Source organism: Drosophila eugracilis, unplaced genomic scaffold, assembly GCF_018153835.1.
Source record: "Drosophila eugracilis isolate 14026-0451.02 unplaced genomic scaffold, ASM1815383v1 contig_353, whole genome shotgun sequence".
Taxonomy (NCBI): Eukaryota; Metazoa; Arthropoda; class Insecta; order Diptera; family Drosophilidae; genus Drosophila; species Drosophila eugracilis.
Genome location: NW_024573209.1, coordinates 1,653,553 through 1,676,111, shown reverse-complemented (window position 1 = coordinate 1,676,111; position 22,559 = coordinate 1,653,553). Strand labels below are relative to the sequence as shown.

At 40.8% G+C, this 22,559-nt stretch overlaps 3 protein-coding genes across 5 annotated transcripts; 2 read left to right on the top strand and 1 right to left on the bottom strand.

Annotated features, from left to right (window-relative positions):
* Positions 1-8,233: 8,233 nt before the first annotated feature.
* Positions 8,234-10,689, top strand: LOC108105885. Of its 2 annotated transcripts, none has more exons than XM_017212668.2 (2): positions 8,234-8,355; positions 9,629-10,689. In XM_017212668.2, the coding sequence occupies exons 1-2, from the start codon at positions 8,299-8,301 to the stop codon at positions 10,568-10,570; spliced, it is 999 nt and encodes a 332-aa protein (XP_017068157.2). In that variant the 5' UTR covers positions 8,234-8,298; the 3' UTR covers positions 10,571-10,689. The 2 variants fall into 2 exon arrangements, with proteins under 2 accessions (XP_017068157.2, XP_017068153.2); XM_017212664.2 differs by lacking the exon at positions 8,234-8,355 and adding an exon at positions 9,450-9,574.
* On the top strand, positions 8,812-9,210 carry LOC121530157. The gene has a single exon (XM_041818626.1). The coding sequence runs from the start codon at positions 8,829-8,831 to the stop codon at positions 9,123-9,125; it is 297 nt and encodes a 98-aa protein (XP_041674560.1). The 5' UTR covers positions 8,812-8,828; the 3' UTR covers positions 9,126-9,210.
* Positions 10,690-11,137: 448 nt separating the features above from the next.
* LOC108105740 (mucin-5AC) lies at positions 11,138-14,608 on the bottom strand. Of its 2 annotated transcripts, none has more exons than XM_017212455.2 (5): positions 14,554-14,608; positions 13,850-14,427; positions 13,527-13,789; positions 12,112-13,293; positions 11,138-11,509 (listed from the first exon to the last, which is right to left on the bottom strand). In XM_017212455.2, the coding sequence occupies exons 2-5, from the start codon at positions 14,244-14,246 to the stop codon at positions 11,360-11,362; spliced, it is 1,992 nt and encodes a 663-aa protein (XP_017067944.2). In that variant the 5' UTR covers positions 14,247-14,427; positions 14,554-14,608; the 3' UTR covers positions 11,138-11,359. The 2 variants fall into 2 exon arrangements, with proteins under 2 accessions (XP_017067944.2, XP_017067943.2); XM_017212454.2 differs by having other exon boundaries at positions 11,138-11,429.
* Positions 14,609-22,559: the final 7,951 nt, after the last annotated feature.

Genomic DNA, 22,559 nt, shown 5'->3' with positions numbered 1-22,559 from the left:
TCTCACTCGCACATACACAGCCACTCACACAAATACATCTACGCTCAAGGGGGAAATCCATTTTTCTTAAGATAAATTTTGATTAAAATTTTCGACCAACACACGTGTGATTTTTCCATCCCGCTCTAACATACAATCTCTCTCGCTCTCTCCCTATATATCACTCTCGGTTCGGAATTCGATGGGTGTGAGATTTTTGTACCAGAGATATTGTGGCATTTGCAAATGTCTTAAGATTTTGCAAAAGGAAAATAAATGCAACTCATTGGGCGCTGGGGGTGTGGCATCTTCTATACATAAATGAGCAATTTACTTTGTTTTTTGATAGGTGCTTTCCTTTCGGTATTTATGAGAAATTTGGCATTAATTGTCATTTCGTCAGGAGTTTTATGCCCAATTAAAAGGAAAGTCTTGAGATGACTTGACTGTACACCTATATACAATTTTAATGCTAGAACCTAGACTGGCAGAAATAAGTTAACTAAAAATGTAAGAAAATATAATTTATTAATTGGAAAAAGGCCAAATGGAAATTTGCATAGGCTTGTTTTTGGTGGTCAGGGCTCATGTTCCTGCTGTCAATCCTTAGCAGTGGCCTTCACAATTAGGATAACAATTAAATGTGGCAAAGGAAACGATGGATAAAAATGGGATTTTGTTGTGTCCAGTCAGCAATTGATGCACATTACAACCCAAACCAGGTCTTCAATCATTATGCCCGGCACCCAAAAACTTTAGTGCACTTTCTTCGTTCCTATGGCTGTCTTGCTTTAACCTTTGCCAAATCACACATCTGCATTCGCTCTCCCTCTCACTTGCTCACTAATAAGAAATTTTCGAATTAGACCCTCTCTTTCTGGCATTTTGCTTGCCGACTCTGTCTAGAGCAAAATGCAAAAATGTGCATTAGGCAAAGTCCAAGAAAGCAAAACGAAAACTTTTTGGGTGGCACAAGTGTGGGTGGTAAACGGAAGCTGTTGCAGCTGCATGCGGTTTATGACTGTATGTGTTTGTGTGTACTTGTGTGTATGGCTGGGTGTTGCATATGCACTTGTGGGTGAGCTGGGTGTAAGTGTGTGGTCAGCTTCTTAAAATACAAGCATACAAATGCACGAGGAGTCCCCGAAAATTCTTACAAGCAAAAGTGCAAATCTCTCTCTTTCTATACAAGTGCAGTTGTATGTGTGTGTGTGTGTGAGTATGTGGTCAACTGATGTATGGGAAACTCTTTGGTCAGTTTTCTTGCAAGAAAATCTAATCAACACACACACACAGGGCCAGGAACAAACACTTGGCACACACAGTCGTAGTGTGTTACGTATACGCAACGTGGGACGAACGTCGTTTGTGCATAATTCGTTTGCTTGTGGAAATTTGAGAAAAGGGGTAAGGGGCGTAATTTCTCCCAAGGGGTCACCCACAAAACACATACATATATAAATGCTTTTAATTTGCACAGGACGAAGGCACAAAAGGATCCAGAGAGTGCAAAATTTTGAAGAAAATTCAACAGCACATGTCGGTAGTAGTTGAGTAGTTGGGTATCTCGGTTCTTGGGGAGTTGGGAGTGGAAAGCACTGTTCGAAGAGACTGGGAAAATCTTACGACATTTGGCTAAGAGGGGTGGAATAAGAGAAAGGGAGATGGACGAAGCATCGAAAGGTCTGCCATAGTGCTGTCTTATCTTTTTACTTGAAAGCGACCACACCTCCTGTTAGTGTGTTAGATCAAAGGACTGGGTTCGGTGCAGAGTTATGCATCCACAGTTGAGTTTTGGGCTTTACGCATGCATAATCAATGCATTTTCTTCGCAATGTCTAAGCTGGAGAAAGAGTGAGCGAGATAGATTGAGAGATAGAGAGAGAAAGAGAAAATGCGTTCAGTTTATAAATTAGTTGCAAAATATAATTCAAGTTCTGGGCTTTGTGCATTCGTCTTTGTGCGTGTGGTATCTTTGAGGGGGGAAAACTCAATACATTTTCCTCAGCAAAAACCAAATATCTCAACTAAAATCGACTGAAAAACAGAGTCTTATTATTTTGAACTTTGTTCTGGGATTAAAGGCAATTAGGTAAGCCAGCTTAATTGCAAGGTTTTAAAAGCGGAATGTGAAAATAATTTCTGAAATTATTTTTCCGTTTAATATCGCTCTTTGAAACATCCTTTGCTTATTTTACAGAGTTCGATTCATATAAAACTTATTAGTTTTCCGTTCCATAAACTTCGTATATGTATATTAGGAATAAATATAAATCGCCTGGAAAATCTGAAAACTCCGCAATCTTTAAATTTATAAATCTAGCATGCTCTGCGATTGCAGTTTTCAGCGCCATTTCAATTCAATAAAAAGCAATTACAGCCCAATCAATCGGTCATACCAAATGCAGCAATAAAAAGGACTTCGCGTCAACCGCAAAACTGACTCGACTGATAAATCAAAAAATTTCGCTAACAAACGAATAACAACAAGGCAACAAACAAAAAAAAGAGTATGATGCAAAAATCCTTTATCCCCTAGTCGAATATGCAAATAGAAAAGAAATATCTTACCATGCAGGACCCCCTTTGTCTGGCTTTTGGTTTTTTATTTGATCCTTTTTGTTGCCGTCTGCTGTTCATGCTCCACTTTTGAATTGATTTCGCCGAAAGTCGTAAATTCCTTTGGCAACTTTCGCTCGTTGAATTTTGCATCCTTTTGGCCGTAGTTCTTGCTGTTTATTTTTCGATTGTTTGTTTGTTTTTATTTTTTATTGACTGTTTTGTTGCTTGCTTTTATGGCCAAGAAGAAAAAAGATAAAAAAAAAGCATTGAAAGTCGGGATCCTCCATAATATTATTCAAAGTCATATGTGTGTACGAGTGTGTGAGTGCTGGGAAGAGAACGAGAGCGAGAGCGGGCCACTACCAATACAATAGTGAACGCCGCTCATCGTCGTTTTCGTTGTCGTCATCGTCGTCGCGAGTTTCTCTTTGCTCCTTTTCGTCCTCGTTTCTCGCCTCGTGTTTGTTTATTTGCATTTCCGCTTGAGCTGCAGGACTCTCTCCTCGAATGCGTACGTGTGTGTGTGTGTCTGAGCGCGATGACTCAACAGGTGGCTGTGTCTGTTGCTTCTCTGCCTCCTCCATTGTCATTCACTTCTTTTTTTGTTCTGTTGTTTTGCTCGCTTTCTAGTTCGTCCTGCTTGTTTTTTGTCTGCCTCCAAACACTTTTGCCTTCGCATTTCTTTTCCGCTGTTCATATGTGTGAGTGTGTGTTTGACAATGTGTGTGTGCCCCTCGCCTTTGGGCTATGAACATCATCTTTTTCTCTCGGCACTCTCTTCCATTGTCGGCTTCTCCCGACTTGTTTGCTTATTTGTTTGTTTTGCCTTCAGTTTGCTCTTCCCTGTCTTCTTTGTGCGTCTTCCTCGCCCACCTGACCACCCCCATTAAGCCGCCCACCCTTCCCCCTTCTCGCATTTTCCGAGGATAATTTTCTTGGTCGTTTGGCTTTTTTGTGCTTTTATTATGCCGCACACGGCTCAACTTTTCAACTTGTTCTTTTTTAGCTTTTTTCGATGGCGGCAAAATAAAATGAAATAAAAAATACATTTTCGTCAAGGACGTTAATTGTTTTGCTTCTATTTTTTTCGTCTGGCCTGAATGTGAATATGTGTTTGTGTGTGTGAAATGAGATGGAAGATATATATGTGCCGTGTGTGTATGTGTGTGTGAGTCCTTTGACTTTTATTTTTGCTTTTATTTTCTGACGCTGCTTGTTTATGTTGTTTTTTATTGCCGCCTCAATTTGCGTGCACTTTGCGGTTGTTGTTGCTCTTGTTTTTGCACTGCGTGTCCTTGCCGTTATGTTGCTTTCTTTTTCCACTTTCTTCCGGTTTACACATACTTCCATACACACATATATATAGAGACATACGTCTATAAGTGGCGTTTAATTTATCAATTTGTCGTTTGCCAAAGGAATTCATTATCTCTTTTTTTTTGGTCGCTTCCGGTTTCCCCTCTTTGATGCGGTTTGTTTACTATTGTCTGGGCTTAATCTTTTGTTTATTTACCATCAACGTCATCGTTCGTGCCGTCTGATATTGTCGCTTGGTCGTTGCATCGGAAGTTCAATCGGTAGCAATGGACATTTTTCTTTTTACTTTCTTTTTCCCCCTTTCGGTGGTACATCTTTTTAGTGTTTCGGTAATTGGAGTCAAATTGTTTTTTGCCATATATGGACTCTTGATTAGGCCACGACTTCGGAGAGGTTAAAGGAACCCCGATCGAAGGCGATATCAAATCAGATAGAGTGTCTTGACTTATATCTTCTATCTTCCATCTAAAGATATTGTTGTTTGAGCTTATAACTTTTGTATTTTTATGTCTCATATGAGCTCGAAATATCGGAGAAATCTAAGAAACTTATCTATGAAATCTAAGATACTCATCTTATTTCCCCAATTTAGAAATTAATTCTTCAAATTTTAATTATAAAGGCATTACCAATCCGTCCTCCAGAACGTCACAGATTGAAGTAGAACATTAAACGACACCCCAATTAAACTCCTTTTAATCCCTGCCATAAACGCAGCAGTCATTCAAATCCAACAAGTAATTAAAACGCAAGTCTCGAGGCTAGCCAAAATAAGTAATTGCCACCGTGTTCGACAACTCATCAGCAAACAGGAAAATTGTCCGAGAATAGTCGCAAAAAATGACAAAAATGGGTGGGATACCCCAGCAAGGAAAACTCCAAACGAATTGACAAATTAAAAGCAAGTGAAAATTTTCCGAAAAACCCTGAATAAAGAACAAGAGAGCTTTGAAAAGAAAACAAGCTGGGAGTCCAGTGGACAATTAAGCAAAAGGGGGGTTTGACAATTAGAAGGAAAAGGGGTCGATTGTTGGTGGAAGAAAAAATGGGCAGAGGCTAAAGAATCGACAAGTTTTGGGCGCGCAATTATGATTATGGGTGCGTTTGCCCATCCTTTCGGCCAAATCCTACTTTAATTGTTTTTTTCTTTGCCCTCCTCTCTTATTTTTCCTTGTTTTGCCAGGGGATGCTGGTGCCAGCCCAGTTGCCTGGACGGAAATTCATTAGAGCAACCCTAGAGTAGCGGTGCAGGGGTAACTGGTCCCTGGCCATGTCAAAGCGAAAGCGACTCCAAGACGTTGTCTTGGCTTTTTTCCTCAGAGAAAATTGCAATTTTTCCAGGACCAAAACCAGGACCAGACATCGATGGGGTTGCTACGATTGTCCCTGCCCGGCAGACAACCTCCCTCCACTTCGCTGGGCAGAGCAAAAAAGGGCTTCGCATCCTGCTTACGGTGTATATATAAAAAAAAAAGGGAAGAGTATAAGGACCGCTAGACGACGGGCAGGCGAGCAAACATAAAAATGCGTTTTTGCCTTCAGAAGTCCCTTTTCGAAAGGCAGATAGGTTGGGGGATTTGGCAGGATGGCGACTTGGACGGGCACCTAAACAGAAAGTAATCAACCCACACAGACACACACACATAGAAAAGCTGTAGAGATATACCCACACAGATACACCGCACACACAGATCAGAAAAGGACGAGAAACGCGTCTCCACCTTCACTCATTTGCACAAAACACACCCACAACTTTGGTCCGAGCTGGAGAAACTTTTTTTCGCTTTCGCTGCTCCAACATTTCTGTTTCCTCCGCGCCGTGGGGGCGGAGGAAGAAGGCGTGGCATTGTTCTTGTGCCGCCATGAAAATTAATGAAGAAGTGCCCGACCCATGTTCCAAAGGCACTAAAACTCCGTTCTCCGCCCATCGACCAACTGACAGACAGTCGCTCCGGTCCCCAGTTTTTGAGGTTGGGGTCTTGGGACCTGGGGTTAGTGCTGGGTGTGTGGCCGTTGGGTCTGCAGAAACGACTCCCTCTTGGGGGTGGGCGCGTGCCCATTGCTGCTGGCTTCCAGTTTTTTTCACTGGGTCCCCTAACACTAAAGTGGGATTTACATAAATTCAGAACTTCGGTTCGGGTCTTAATTGTTTATGGCGCTATACAATTTATATAAAATCGAAGTGGCCTAAAATTTGTGTTACGTAATGTTCAACTTTCAACACAACTTATATTTCGTTTTCGGGTAATTTTGATGAATGGTCTAGTAATGATTAGGTAAAGTCTTTGGTAAAAAAAAACTCTAAAAAATAATGAAAATGTTGAGATGTAAAGAGCTTTCATATGAAACTAAGATATGATTTAAACTCGATTTAAACTGTTTAGAAAATATCGTTGGGTTTAGAATTCAATAATCTTCAAAGAACTTGAAAAATTTACAAAGCTACTCGAATCAAACTGAATTTCTTCACCAACAGACGAAACCCGGTTAAAAAATGGTCCCAGACCCAATGACACTATCTGAAACGAAAACGGGTAAAAAATCAGCCCACAAAAGCCGGAGAAAAAGCGATTTGGACAAACTCATGGAGCATTGGTCAAGCCAAACCCTTTGGGTGGTAAAGGATTTGGGGATGGCGAGGCGATGGTGACGAGTGTGAGTGACCCAAACTGAGTCACCCAAGTGGTGGGGAGTTAAAGGACAAAACACACACCCTACGCTCATATACGGTCAAGTGGGTGTTGACCTGTCCACATTTAGAGGGGCATGGACTTGTATGGTGTTGCCTTTTTTTTGTGTTGATCGAGGGGAGAGGGTGAAGTCGCCTGACTGGGGCAACCGTCGGTAGATGGCGCCAGGCGGGACTCCGAACAGGAGCCGAGGTAGCAACAGGACATGGACGAGGACGACGCCTTTGCTTTTAGCTTGATTGCCAAGCCTAGTTAACTGTAAAGTTTTATAACTTTGGCCAGCCACCCAATCGCCGCCCCCTCACAAACACAGACACCTCCGCCTCGCTTGGCCTCACCTGTAAAGCGTTAAAATCGGTTGGTTTATAGCACGCGCCAACGCAGCCCTCCCACTCTCACCCTCTAAGCCATGTTTGTCCTGGCTCCAGCCCCCCAACTCCTACTTTATCCCTGACAACGCCGACGTTCGTTCGACCCTTTTAAAAAGTCGTCAATACTTGCCTTTCCTTTCCCCATTTGCCCGTGGAAAAGGACGAAAAGGGTTTGAGGATACGTGCAACGGCCTCTGAGCTCTGCGCAAGGACCCCGACAAGGATATGGAGCAGCCAAGGGGGTACGAACCTGGGACCAGAACAAGGACCAGAGGACCGGGCGTCTATCAAATTCCAATTTTGGTCCCTTTTTTTCCTCCGCTCTGTTGGCATTCAAGGTTTATGGCGTCTTTTTAGCGTAAATCCTGCATGGCCACTGGCTGGAGTCCGTTCCTGATGGTGCACCCTTCAGCGACCGTTACTGGACCGAGCCCTCCCCCTCTACAACTCAAACTAATGCCATCCTATCCGTGGGGCTACATCTTCAATTTCCTATCTCAGCTCCCCATCAAGAGGGTTACTTTCACCGAATCGTAGATACACTTTTTTTTTTTCTATGTCATAATAACGTGACTGTCAGTGTGTTATTTTGCAAGCATTTGAGATAAATCTATATTTCAAAAGTCAATTCACGGAATACTAATTAGTTCAATTTCTAATCAGCACGGCAATTTGGAATAGGTACCGCTATCAAAAGCTTCAGATTGTAGGTTGTATTCAATGAAAAAATACGCAGCTTCCTTAGTACATTGACATTGTCGATGATGAGCAATTTGCATACTCGGCTGTAGTGTTATGAATTCCAAGGAATTGAAAACCTCTACAACGTTAGATCTCAAGCCGACCACATTTTATAAAATATATAAACTCGCAATAAGACAATTTTGAATTCCTATTTGCTGAGTATGAAGCTAAACTTGAATGATGAGTACCTTAAGGTCGAAAGCGTGCTGACTTGTTTTTCATATGCTAGTATGCAATGTGTACTGCAAAAAACCGGTCTTCGCTATAGACGAATGGTAGACGTACATATATGCAGGCTGAAAAAACTTGCCTTTTCTATAAGCTTACATCATTTTAAGTCGATTTTAAGATATAAATTAATCATATATATATAATAATATAATATATAAATGTTTTTTCATATATTTTTTATGACAAACAATTCCCATTTTACTGGTAAAAACCCCATTCAGCTAAAGAACCTCTCCAGAAAACGAACGCTTCAGAAATCGTGACTATTTATGAACAAAGCTATATATATAAATAGATTTTTACACGAGATTAACATTGATCGGCAATGGTTTGCTATGCTCGTGAAATCAGGTTTAGTTTCAGTCAGTCAATCGAAGCGGTTGTAAGTGTCCGGGAAATAAAGAATGCTGTACTCTAATCTGCTGATAGTCTGTTCCAGCTTGGTGCTCCTCCATCTGGAGGTAGGTCATTGAATTTCCTATTTTCACCTTCACTAATAAATATTTTATTATCTAGATGGCAAAAGCTAGATCTGTTGAGAATTTTTATGAAACATCAGAAGGAAGTCATAGGGTCAGTGCGTTCAATTTTCGCTTTACTTACCCGGTTGAGTTCGATAATCCTTACTTTAACTATTTTTTTTACAATTCTAACATCTTTAAGAAAAATGGGTCGAACCGGCAAGACTCCGATTCATCAAGTTGTGATTGTGTATTACACAATCCGAAACACATTCCCTCGCGAGGAGATCCCAGTTTATATGAACGCAATCCAGACGTTTTCCGACCTCAAGATGTTCCCAATAGAAATGAACGCAATCCAGAGGATCTCCGACCTCAAGATGTTCCCAATAATAATGAACACAATTCAAATAGACCCGACATAAAAGGTGGAAGATTACCAGTCACGACCACGACTCAACGAAATTTGGTGAATGTACCGCCGAAAGTGGTACCCTCAAATCAAGAAGATACGGGACCCATATGGTACCCAGTGGCAGATTCAACTTCTACCGAACGTACTTCGGTTCCACTGCCCACTCTGGGCGCCTAAAGGCAATGGAACTGACAGCGTCATTGAAGATTATTTGGCAAAGGTGGACGTCACGGTGGCGGATATCAAGGAGGAGGATGGAGAACTGGTCATGACGATCGTGGACAAACAAGGGCGTGTTCTTTCAGCCCGCTTTGCACTGAGCGATCAAAACGGTCAACCGACGAATCCCAATTAGAATAGCCCCAACATAATATTATTATTAGATCTATGACTAATGACTTATTAACTGAATAAATTTCCCATGAGAGGTAAAAACCTTATACGCGTTTACTTGCAAATGCAATATATATATATGATTCACAGAAAAATTTTTGTTCCGTGATTTATAAAAGCTTTAAACACTCAGTCAGCTTTTAAGCCCAGGAAACGGGAACATTTTGAACTTCTGAAATATACTAGATTTATACATATATTTACACTCTTTGATTAGGGCGATTGTGCGAAACCTAATGATAACCTTTGCGATTCCATTCAGTATATGATCGGCAAGCATAGCCGATTAGTATTATCAATTTCAGTTAGATTCAGACATTCGAGGTGTTAAAAAGTGTCGCGGAAGAACTGAGGATGAAGTGCGTTAATATTGTGGCAATCTTTGCCGGCTTGCTACTCCTAAATCTGGAGGTAGGTCATGGAAGTCTTTGGAAATACAAAAATGACCTAATTGTTTCTATATAGATGACAGCATCAACTTCGACTGGGGATCAACCAAGTCAGGCTCTGATAGATACGGCCAAGATGTTTGGATTGGATGAAGTTGGCCTGCGGGAATTGTGGCGCACCAAGGATCCGCTGGTTGTCAGAAATCAAAATAGTGCCGGTCAACTGACTACAGTCACCTATAGTCTGAGTCCCGATGGTAAATCGATTTCAAGGAGCAGGGTCATTGAGGGATCGTCGCCTGCAAGGCTAGAGGAAGGAGCTACCATAGCTAAGCCCCAAGAGGACTGGGAGTATGTACCTAATCCTAGTCGTCGTCAATTTCGTCCGATTGGAGAGCCTAATGTCGGTGAAGGTAGTTTTGATCCCAGCTTATTTGGATTCCCTGCTCCTCGGGGTTCATTGTTTCCCAACTGGAGGCTGCCAGATGGGGTGACGCCGCGAGTCACTACCAAGACGGAAGTAGATAACCTAGGACGAAGGATAACCACCACAACCAAGAGTTTTAGCGGCGTGGTGTTGCCAGGAAGTAATGTGTTACAGCAGACATTCCCTGATATTGCGAAGGAACCTGGTCCAATTAACCCGATCTTCGGTCAGATCCCATCCATAGGAAACTATCCCACATTTTATTCAGCACCCTCTGATTTCAACTCTGGATTTGTGCCCCGCTCAAGTCAGCAGGATCCTACCTTTGTGCCGGTGATAGATGCCACCACCACTCAGCGAACTGTAGTTCCCCTACCCACTCAAGCACCTCGAAATGTCGGTGGAGGTGAGAACGACATAGATGATTTCCTGGCTAAGGTGGATCTAACTGCCGAGGACATTGAGAAGAGTAACGGTGAAGTAGTCAAAACAATTGTGGATAAAAATGGGAGAGTTCTTACTGCCAGGTTTGTCCTGAGCTCAGTCAAAGGCGACAAGAACGATCTTAAGCAGCAAAGTCCCACGAAATAAATATCTGAATTTACACCAATTTTAAAGTAACAAATGCAATATTTTGTAAACATTTTTAAAAACAATAACGCAATGGAATAAATGAGCTTATCAGCAGGGGCTAAACCCAGGCAATATAATTAGAGGTCTAAGTCAATCTTGCGATGGAATATTACTTATATATTGGTAAACAATTGATAAGGGTGTTTATGTGCAAAATATATTTCTCATTTCGACTGCAATGATTTTCCCTATGAGCCATGGAAAATTAAAATTTTGCTGACTTACCTGCGTTCTCACATCTGTAAGTATATAAGCAACTACAAAGCAATCTAAATTATTCAAAAACTACTCGCATATGTATACGTTTCGGGGAAATTAAATATTCTTTATTTTCAGATCGTTGGCCAAATTAATTAAAAAAGCATTAATAGTTTTGTATGGCTAATTTATTACAAACTTTTTTTTTTTTTTCGCTAGCAACTGAGCTGTAAAAAATTAAAAGAAATGAAAAATATAATTGGGATAATAAAAAATCAACGAAATAATATTAAAATAATAACATTAGTGGACTAAGCATGGTTAACAACATAATTTTAGTAAAGGAAAAAATAATTGCAGCCAAAAATAATTCAAGCATTAAGAGATCAAAATTATACAACAAAAAAAGAAACATAAAGGGGAGGCGCAGAACGAGAAATTCAATTGGAATTTCACGGCAAAATGATTAAAATACATAGAAAAAACTATTGCATAATTTTGTGCGCAGCTCATTGCAAAACGCATTTGGTGGCCGAAAGCATTTTGTGGCTATGGATGATTTGGTTGCAGTTGTTTGTAGTCGTGTGGTGGCAGTTGTTCGGCCGGCAAAAGTGTTTTTCTGCCATTGTCTTTCTCGCTCGTTAGCATTGCATTAGTTGGGTTACATATATAAGCCAAGCATGTCAGAGAAAAGAGAAACTAGATTAGTAAAAAATGGTTGTTTGATCAAAAGTATGGATGTCGTAATAAAAGCATTTTTTCTTAAGTCTAAATACGAGTAGCAAAATGTTTGCTTGCGGTTTTCGGTGGCGGCAGTAACTTTAACTAATTAAAAAGCATTGCAGCCCTTTAGGCGTTGCGTTAAAAATTCAACTACGCATAAAATATATTACAAAAAGCACAAATATTTGAACAACATCGGTGCTTTGTTTGCTTCGGTTAGTGTATAAAATATGTACCAATAAAAATTTAATAATTTTTTTAAACTTTTTCACTGAGATATTATAGTAAAGGTTTAAAATCGCCAAAGGCTTTCATATTTAATATATTAAAATATGGTTGTGGAATAAAAAATACTGATTCGTTGTCAAGCCTTAAAAACAGCAATGAAATAAATTGCAAAGTAACTCCGTAAATATTGAACTTATTAATTGATATATAATTAAACTTGTATTGCTCAATTGAGATCGCAATGATTCATTTGCTGTATAGGCAAATAATCAAAGACGGAAACTACCTTTAGTTCTTAAACTTCTCCTCTTCATTTACGTCTATAGCGAGTACTTGAAGTCTTTACTCACCAGGTTATCGAATCGCAGGGCATCCTCATCGCTGAGACCCATACTACGCGTCAATTGTAAGTATGTCGAGGTAATAGGCTTTAGTCGCTCTAAATCCAATGGCGGCAGCGGCAAGGATAACTCCACGGGCGGCACGCCCCGCAGTTGCGGAATTCGAAGTTCCGGCAGAGGTTTTGGTGGACTGGACAGTTCCAGCTTGAGCGGAACCGGTGTTGATGTTGAAGCTGGATGTCCGGTCTTTAGGCTGGAAAATATAGATTTTGTTAGATTAATCGGTGTGTGAGTATTATCCTTGGGGGCGGAAGGTCTGGCTGTTGAAGCAACCGGAGGAGAACGTGCCCTTAACGAACTGTCCGGAGAGGTCTTGATCAGCGGTGGATTGGGTGGCGGAGATGAGGCTGCCTTGGGAGGGGCTAGCATCTTGCCAGGAGCTGAAGTTGTTGAGGTAGGGGTCGTAGGGGTTGCTGTGGAAGCAGTTGAGATGGTGGTTGGATAGCTGAGGCTCTGCAACAGGCTGCTGCCGTAAATGGGCGGCGCTAAAACCGGTTCGCCGGCATAGAAGCGCCTCATGAAGTCATAGTATCTCAGGAGATTATCCCGCGACTTCAGCAGCTGTACATCAAAGCATTGACTACTGGGCTGGGTCTGGGTCTGGGCTTGAGATTGTGATTGGCTTTGAGGATTGGTATTCGAGTCTGCTGGGGACTGATCTTGTGGACTTGATGGACGTTGCAACTGGGTCTTAACGCGAATTTTGGGCACGCTAACCGGCGTCGTTTCAACAGCCGCCTGTACCGCCTGCGGTGGCTTGGGGCTTTGGCTTTGGGGCGGTCCTGTCCCCAGGACATCAAGCTGAGTGGCACTGGAGCTGCTGGCAATTCCAGAACCAGCCACAGCTAGGCCCACGCCCATGCCAGTGCCGACCACCGGCAGTGAGGCCTTGAGGTCGGCGCTCGAGTGCCGACGGCGCTTGGCCGTGGGTCCTGCCTCTAAAGAACTCTCGGTGTGCGATGAGTAATTCAGATAGTTCTCCACTTCCGAGGAACTCTCGTTCCCAGCCAAGTCGGAGTCTTTTCCTCCCGCCGATGGTGAGGAGGGTCGAAGGTTCTTTTTGCACTCGGGACAAATGGTCAGGAAGCGGGTGACTGCCTCGCGGGGCAGGAACGCATAGGTTTCAGTGATCTGCAATGGTAATAATAAATTAAAGTTATAGTAAAGAAAAAAGTGCATAAAATACTTCATATATATAAGCGTTTCTCGAAAAAGATTTCAAAAATATAATTAATATAACAAATGCGCTTCATTATCCGTTAAGATGATCAAGTTGTGAATGATATAAAATATTCTACAGGCTATTCAAGACGAACTTAGATGTATATTAACCAACTTAACCATCTTTTGTACACTACACTCACAATGCGGTAGGTGCGCTTCTGACCCGCGTGCATGCCACTACGGCCTCCTAGTTCCATGTGAACATTGTAGATGATGTCAAAGAACTCTTCCACACAGGCCACCTTGCGGTAAGTCCGGCGACCGAATCCCTTGCTGGTGGATGCGGCAAAGAGATCGACATCGCCGGGATTATCCGATAGTATGGCTGAGCTAGGAAGAGGTTTTAGGCGGCGCCGACTACCAGGAGCCTCTTCAAAACCATCAGGTCGATTTGTGGTGAAACCTGACAAAGAAACTCAATGAATATCAGTGACTCCTTGTAGATTCCAGCTGCCTCACTCACCCTTTGTCTTGACCCAGAAGCGAAACTTGGAGCTATCAGGACGACTGTGCTCCTTGCCCTCCAGTGCTTTAAGAATTCGCGCCTTCTTGCGCAGTGTTATCGTCTTGGTCTTGGCTTGATCTCCATATGTGCTGAGTGCCCAGGGCTGGAACAGCTCGTAGATGATCTCACGCTCACCTGTCGGCTGCTCCAGCTCGTCCACATCCGCATCGTAAGCCAAATCAGTCTCTGCCTTCCCCACAGTCACCGGCGAACTCTCCTCGCGCTCATCAATGGCATAGAGCTTTCTTTTGCTGCTCCAACCCTCTGCCGAGGCAATCATCGCAGAGGACTGTGGATGTGGTGGTAACTCAGACTGATCTGTACTACGCTTGCGACTTCCATTGGAGTGCTCCATGATGCGAATGTTTCGCGGGTTACCACAATCACACTTTTTTTAATTGACTAAAAAACTTGTTAAATCAAAGCCAAGTCCAAGCGAAAATCGATACCATTGGGTATTTAAGGTTATAATTTTGTGTCAAATTAGAATTTCAGCTGTATTCTATTCTTCGTTTGGTGGGATTTCTCCGTAAGTCCTGCAAAAGTTAATTTTTTGCTTAAATTTAGATTTCTTTTTGCCAAATGAATTTTTTCTTTTCACTATTCATAAGTCACAAACAAACTAAACGAGATCTGAATATTTATTTTTGTTAAAAACCTACTTTTTGATGTCCAATGTGTAATAACTTGATAACGAAATCTCAAACACAATTTTTTAAACAAATATTCAACGTAAAGTTAACAAAAACAATGTTTTTTAACAATATCAAAAATTAACAGAAATCCCACAAAAACGAAAAACAAGGGCTCAGATCTTTTCGGCTCAACAAATAACCAAAAGCCAAAAAAGAAATGAACAACAGCGAACGCGACGCGACCGAATGAAAGTTCAAACACAACTGACTGGCCAACTGATCAACGTCCCGCCGAGATCATCTCGAGGAGATGCGGATGCTTGAAGACGGTCTTTGAGTTCAGTCCAAGACAGGCTGGTCCAGATACAAACCGGTTGATCGGGCATCTTTGAACTTTGAACTGCAGCCCCGAATGTCAGACAACCAGTGAACACATCCCTCGGAGCAAGCTCATCTCGTAGATAACCATAGAGCGCCTACCTCAATAAGTTGCGCAATTGCTAGCCAGCAAATCCTGGTACAACTTCTTGTTGCCGAGCTAAACCAACCCGAAAATGATGTCAAACTCACCCTTAAATTGAGCCTAGGGTGTTTTGCATGTTTGGAAACATACTTTTAGGCAGTTGGAGAACGCTAGAGAAACAGAAAAAGCAGTGCCGGCATACCCACCCAGCATTCAACCATCGAACCACCCACCAACTTCCAAACATCCGCCTGTTGCGTTTCTTTTCGCCTTGAATTGAATAATGTTTCATTTGTTTTGCGTTGAGCTTGCCAACGAAACGTCACAATTTGCGTCGCTTAATACAAAACATTTTTATCATGCAGAAATGAACAAGTTCTAAATGGAAAAATGGAAAATTAAATGGAAAAAGCTAGTGGGTTGTCATTTATTAGTTGCTCCAAAAAGCAGGCTACGATAATATTCATTAAATCTCATTCGGCAATGGGATGGTCCTTATGAGATGGTTACTTCTTCTAAGGGGTGATTTTTATTGTTCTTATTTTCTTCGAAATCTTCTTGTTTTTTATGATCTTAAATTTATCTTGCCTTGCCATTGGCCAGCTGAACCGTCCCAGAACCGGCTCTATCTGCGTGGCCGCTCTGATGATGTGACTCCTGTCTGCATCTCAGCATCTGAGTGCTTGGGTTCAGCTTAATTACTGGACCTGGCCAGAAATGATGTTGAAAGTACCAAAAACTGGTTGATCCGGGCAGTCTGCATGAATTTATTAAAAATCCAGATAGCCGGATTTTGTAACGAACTTCTTAAAGGAATGCTTAGATATACATCGTAGTTCACAGTAATAAATTTAAATGATTAAAATTATCGTTTGAAGAGTTAATTTGTTATGAAATACGTCCATTTTTGAGGTGCGATTCCACATGAATATATTATTATAAAATTGATAATTACAATTTATTGTGATTTGAAGGGCATTTTACAAGAATAAATCAATTTTATTAACGTTAATCTACAACATTTATCAAATCAACCATTAAGAGTTATGTATGTAAGGGTGGTAAAGACTGCTGTATAGTTTGCCTTCTTTGATTTCCAAATATTAAAGGTAATGCCTAGTAGTTAATCTTTATTTGAACTCTAGTCACTTCAATGTGTACTTGAAAATTAGTCGCTCTCTTTATGTAACCTGATTTTTTGACTTAATCCTGTTGATCCCATGAAAGCATTTAACTTTCCAGAACTTGGCCAAATGAGGGGTTGGACGGGCAATGTTCATTAGTGGCCGTGGTCTCATCGCCTATGCATTGAAATTGGCAGTCAGTTGTGAAAAAATCAATGCATGTCTGAGTAATCTATGCGCCTAATGGAATATCTAAGCTAATAAGGTGGAGCAGCACGTTGTCCACCAAGAGCCAGATGGAGTTAAATGGTGACTCCGTTCGAGGACAATTACCGAAGCAACTTATAGACAAACAATGGATGGCTTTTGCCCATTTGGTGAGCTAATGTTTGGCTGGTCGACTGGCTGGCTGGTTGGTTGGGATGGCTGCTTGGCATTTGGTTAGCAATTAGCCAACTGACCAAATAGCATGAATAAATAGACTCGCTGGCTAAGTAGTTGATCCAAAAGGAGCTACTGGTTTTGAGGCAGCAAGGCGGGTCAGCATCTGCGGCAGGACATTAGATGCAAACAAGTTTGGATTCGCCAAGGAAACTTTCTCACGCTCGATCCCAGCATCAGCATCGGCATCGGCATATGCATCAGTGGCAGGACATGGAACTTTTTATATCGGAATTCCCTTCTTCGTTTTGCTGAACTTTCACATCAAAATTTCAACGGATTCGTACCCAGAAGCAGGCCGGTTTTCCAAACTGGACAACAGCATCAACTGCCGCTGAACTTTGACACGCATCCCGGCCAAGATGAGCATCAACATCCACTTCAACCCTTTCCATCTCCATCTCCATCTCCAACCAGTTTGCCGCTGGTCACTCCTCAGCCTCCGCTGGTCATTTGGTTTGGGGTGGGTTTTCCGCTTACACCAGCTGATGTTTCCGTTGATGCTGATGTTTGGCGATGATTTGGCCCGCATTCGCTTCTTTTCCATGCTTTTTCGGCAGAGATAATGTCCAGTTTTGGTCACTTTTTTGTCTGTCCCCGAACTCCTTGCCATTTGCTTGTGATCTTGCAGTGATCTTGATCCTGATGCAGAGCCAAAGGACACCAATAAAAAGTCCACACATTTTGCCACCATGAGAGTTTTTATTTCTTATGGAAAAAGGATAAAGAGCTATGTTTAAGACCAAACCTGTTTTATTTTAAATGGCCTGTTTCTGGGTAGGATTTTGGGATATTCGTCTGGATTTAAAAAAAAAAAAAAATTTTTTAATATAAATTTTTTTTAAGAAAGATTTTCTATTTTTTTTTATTTTTAATTTTTTTTTTTTTTTTTTTTTTTTTTTTTTTTTTTTTTCCCCCCTTTTTTTTTACTTTGTTTGTTTAGAGGCGTAAATTACAAGTTATTTTGCGAGCTCGGCGATTTTTGCTATCGAAAAATATGATCAAAGGACCCCCCCCTTTTTTACCTTTCCAAAAAGGCTGATCATTAACGCAATTTATTAAATTAAGGTATTAAATATATAATTATGGTGCCTAGATTTATAAATACATCTTTTTAAACACTATCTTAAAATCAAGGTAAAACCAGATCTGAAATCCAAGAACTTTCCTTCAATTAACAAAAATCAATATTGATAATAATGGATTGTTTGGCAAACTATTAAATTGTTCCTGCCAATGCTAGAGATTTAAAAAAAGGAGAGGATACAAAGGCAACGATGGGTTATATAATTCTTTCGGTGAAATCCAAGGCAAACAAGAGTTGGGGATCTGTGGAGCTGCAGCTGGAAAAACTGATTCGTTGTCGGTTCCGACAGGCAGATAATGAGGCTTTAAACTGGAGGGGACGGGTGCGGCATTATTCGCCAAAGGGAAGGCGCAATTTTACGCACAAAAAAAGAGTTGACGATGGCATGATGTGGGTGGTGGATGGGTGGCAGGATGGTGGTGGGCCTTATGATGATGATGATGCCGCTGTTGCTGCCGCTGCTGTTGCTGCTGCGGGGGGTGTAAGCTTAACAACGCAACATAAATTAACGCATATTTCAGTTGCAATTTAAAAAGCGCACAAAGCGAACGGAACCTGCAGCGGACGACGGCGATGCTGGCTGCGCTGCTAGCGTTTCAATTATTTGTTGTACTTATTTTTTGTTGTTGTTATTGTTATCATTAACATTGGTGTTGTTGTCAAAAGTGCCAGGACAGCGCATTATTTCAGCTGGACGCCGCAGTTGCCGTTGCCGTTGCACGCACAAAAAACGAATAAAACCGACAACGCCCCAAATGCTGCAAAAAATGCTGGCCCCCCAAACCTCCTGTAAGGATGCATCGATGCGCCTAAAAGTATGCAATGCATTGGCCGCCCATCTGTCTGCCAACCCCCACGCCTTGCTCCACACTCACTCACACACTCGCACACATGCAGCCCACACGCACACTCATGAAAAAATATTCACATTGCACATTCGCGTTGCCTGTACATTATTTACCTCTTGTTCGTTTTTTCCCCGGAACAGCAGCGGCAGCGCGTTTTTTACAAGTTTTATTGCATGCGTGCGCGAATGAAAAATAAAATATATAAAAATATATAACGGTACCGCTCCAACACGAACGACCACGGCCACCATTGGCCTCAATGGCCACGGCGAACGAACGCTCAAAAAATGAACAAAAAGCAAGAGAGATGCCCAAATGCGAAAGCGCGTGCAAGCAAACGGGCCAGCAATGATGTCCTGGCTGCCCAGGATCAGGGTACATAGGTGCACTGATTGCCTCCATCGAATGGCCGAAAGCGGGGAATGGGCCGTGGAGGGCGGGGTACTGGATGATCTGGAGCTGGGGGAACTGCGGCAGCGACGGCAATGACGACGGCAGCGGTGACCATAAAAAACCCCAGGACAGACGCTGGGGCCAATGGTGCGTATGTGTGATGTCGGCAAATGTTGGGCGACAACAACAACAGCTACAACAGCAGGAGCAGCAGCGGGAGATGAAAAATAAATTAAAAATGGTTGGAGCCGCTGTTGCTGCATTTTCCACTCGCAATGTCGTTTCTTTTTTTCCATTTTTCTTCTTTTTTAAGCTCTGCGCAAATATATTGAAAATATTTCCCTTTTTTATGCCTATATTTATTATTTTATTTCGTTTTTTTGTTTCGCTTTTTTACTGTGTGTTCGCCTAAAAGCGCACAACATTTTTTAATTGGGTTAGTAATTGAAATTTATCGAGAGGCTTCCACGCACTGCGAACTCCGCCAGGGAGCCCAATCGAATATACAAAGCCAAATGAATTCTAACGCGTTTTGGTCAGCTCAAAAAATAATACAAATAGCTTTCTCTTATAATAACTAAAAGAAACGAAAAACAAAAAAATCTCCTGAATCCGAATCCACAGAAAAAATGGCCTTTGTTTTCAATAATGCATTTTTAGGTTTTGCTTCACGGGAAGATTTCTTTCGGTTGGTTATTTAAGAATAAATTTATGAGCACACAGATGTATATTTTAACAGTTTTTATAAAGATCGTAAGCATTTATTATTTGTTGAAAATATGTTTATGGAAAAGAAGCTTTTTAAATATTAATATTTTTTGACCGGTTTTGGGTAAAGTATAAAAACTGTATCTTCGATTTCTACGATCTGAATGCGATTCCTTAAAGAACTGAAAGACACTGATCAAATATATGGGCTCTGATTAGGATAAAGGATATCAATTTTTCACACATTTAAAGACATTTGACAATATGTTTTTTAACGCTGAATGTTATTGATAAATTAACATATTTTTAAAGTTTTACATATGGTAAGACTACTATCCATAATACAAAATTATATTAATGGTTAATATTTAATATTATGTGTTTCTTAAGCACAGTTCCAATATAATTTGTCATTTAAATCTGTTGACTATTAGACCATATCTATTTTATTCTAATATTTATGTATATATATAAGGAACGGGTCGAAGTGCCAAAAGACGTTGTTGATGGCTGGGAAAGTAAAATATAAATCTAAAAAATGTTATTATCATAAAATAAATTACAATGCTCTTGCCGGACACTCCGGCGAATCATGCAAGCTGTGCATATGTGTATTAATGTTATTCTGAACCTTAAGAAATTAGAAACAGTGATGGACAAAAGTGGGAAATACATTGTATGCGCTTTGTAGGGCGGTGCAGACTTTGGGAGCCAGTCAAAAATTTATGGCCCGTTGCAGCTGTGGTTTGGGTTTTCTTGAGAAAGTTTACCAGAATAACCCCTCAGAGAATAGGCAGTGGATGCAAAAACTGCATCAAAGTGCAATGGCAACAACAACGACAAACACAACACAAAAATGCAATTACCGAAATGATAACAAGGCCTACGAGCGCATAAGGCTTCGATGGACATTGGACAATGGACGGAGCTCTTCATCTTGGACTTTGCTTTTCCAGCTCAAGATGTTGCTAGGGCTGTATGTGCATGTGTGTGTGTGCTATAGATTGTGTGCCTACGCATGTGTGTGTGGGTGAAGTGAAGTGAAGCATAAAATATATATTAATATATAAGTGCACAAAAAATACAGTATGCGATTTATAAATACCTTGAAAATACGAGTTTTTAGAAATATTTTTTCACATTTGAGAACTGTGATGATTTTTTAAATACAATTTGCAATAAATAAATTTGTTAGTTTGTAAAATATATCTAGATAGACATGAAAAGATCAAAGGTGACGATATTAAAACAAACAGAAGAAGTAATATTAAAAATATATTGGGTACCACTGCTTGACAAATATAAGCCCTTTTATCTAAACAAGGTTTGTTGACCCTCATTCGGATGGCGAAGATCTCGAGATAGTTTTCATACCTTGCGTAAGCAAATCTTAAAACATATTTCCATGCCTCTATAAATATTCACATACACATATATATATATATATATGGTATATGCTTCTGTGCATGTGGCTGTGTGTATTTTTGAGCAAGTCAAAGATTTTCTATTAAATTTTAAATAATTCAATTTTACATTTTACCAAAAACATTGCAAATGAGTAAAGTAAACCTAGAACAAACGCACACCAGCACACAAGTGCAGAATGCAGCTGCATCTCTAGACATTTGAGTATATTTATATACATATATATATATATATATATGTATATATGTAGATGTGAGGTGGCTGCATCTTGTCCAAAAATGTTTCATTATGTTTGTCTTGCAACTCGCAATGTCCACTCGAAGAAAATCTTAAGCCTACACCTCTCCCTCCTGCCCTTGTGCATTGTCTTTGTATTTTGTGAAAATATACTGCATATGCTTAGACGTTGCATTTCACAATCAAGTGTGTGCGTGTGTTTTTTGGGTGGTTTGGGTGGTGCGTTTTCATTTGGTTTTTCACCGCACCACTGGCCCAGCCATAAGGCACATATAAGTTTCTTCTTCTGGCGTCCTGTATATAATTAGGATGTGCCTTGTGCCGGGTACAGTTTTCTATATACCACAAAGTGCGTTGCACTATATAAGCCTTCAAGTGCATGTGTGTGCGAAGTGGATGTCGGTGGCACTCAAATGGAATGGTTGGAAAAACCGATTACATTGGATTTTTGGTACTATTAGCCTTAATAGGCTCTAGCATTATGAAATAAGGAAAAACATCATGATAGTTTTTTAAACCAAAACAAAGCTTCTCTTCTTTTACATTGTTTGTTGGAGAAGAACAGCTACCTAAAGCCAAAAAACAAAATTCATTTTGGTATGTATTAAAAAATACAAATTATCAATTTATTAAGATTCAAAAGTGAAAAACAAATGAGTGCAAGATGTTCACTTCATCTTATGACAGCTTCTCAAGCGATATTTCATCCAGGTGTCAGAATTTGATTAATTAGGCCCTGCTGAATTTAAAAGACATTGGTTTGAGTTTTTTATTTACTTTTTCCCCCCAAAAGAACAATATCTAGAGTGTAAATAAATTACTAGAAGATAAAAGCCGATGTGCAAGAATGTGATATAAATTATTTATTAAAAGAAAGGGAGTAAGTTTAATTTTCCTTAGAATCCATCTTTCTGTGTCTGCAATCACACACAGCCAAGTCCAAGGAACTGCTGTAAATTTCTAGATTCAAGTGCAAGTTGCAGGACATTCCCCCCGTGGAGAACCTCCTCGCCTTCAATCAACCCACTGGCCAGCACTCTTCTTAAACCTCGTTAAATTCAGCACACACTGTCCAGAATGTGACGGCAAATGCATAAATTAAAATTGCACATAAATTTTGCCATAAGAAACGACACCCAAGAAGAGACCCAACGACAGCGACGGCGTTGACCCCTACGGACAACCCCTTAAACTCCTAAGAAACTTGTACACCCTTCCACCCAAAACCCAATGAACACCCCCTCCCTTTTGGGCGAAATGCGTACTCGTAATTTGTGCTTATTGTGCAAGTCCGATGGCCAAGACAG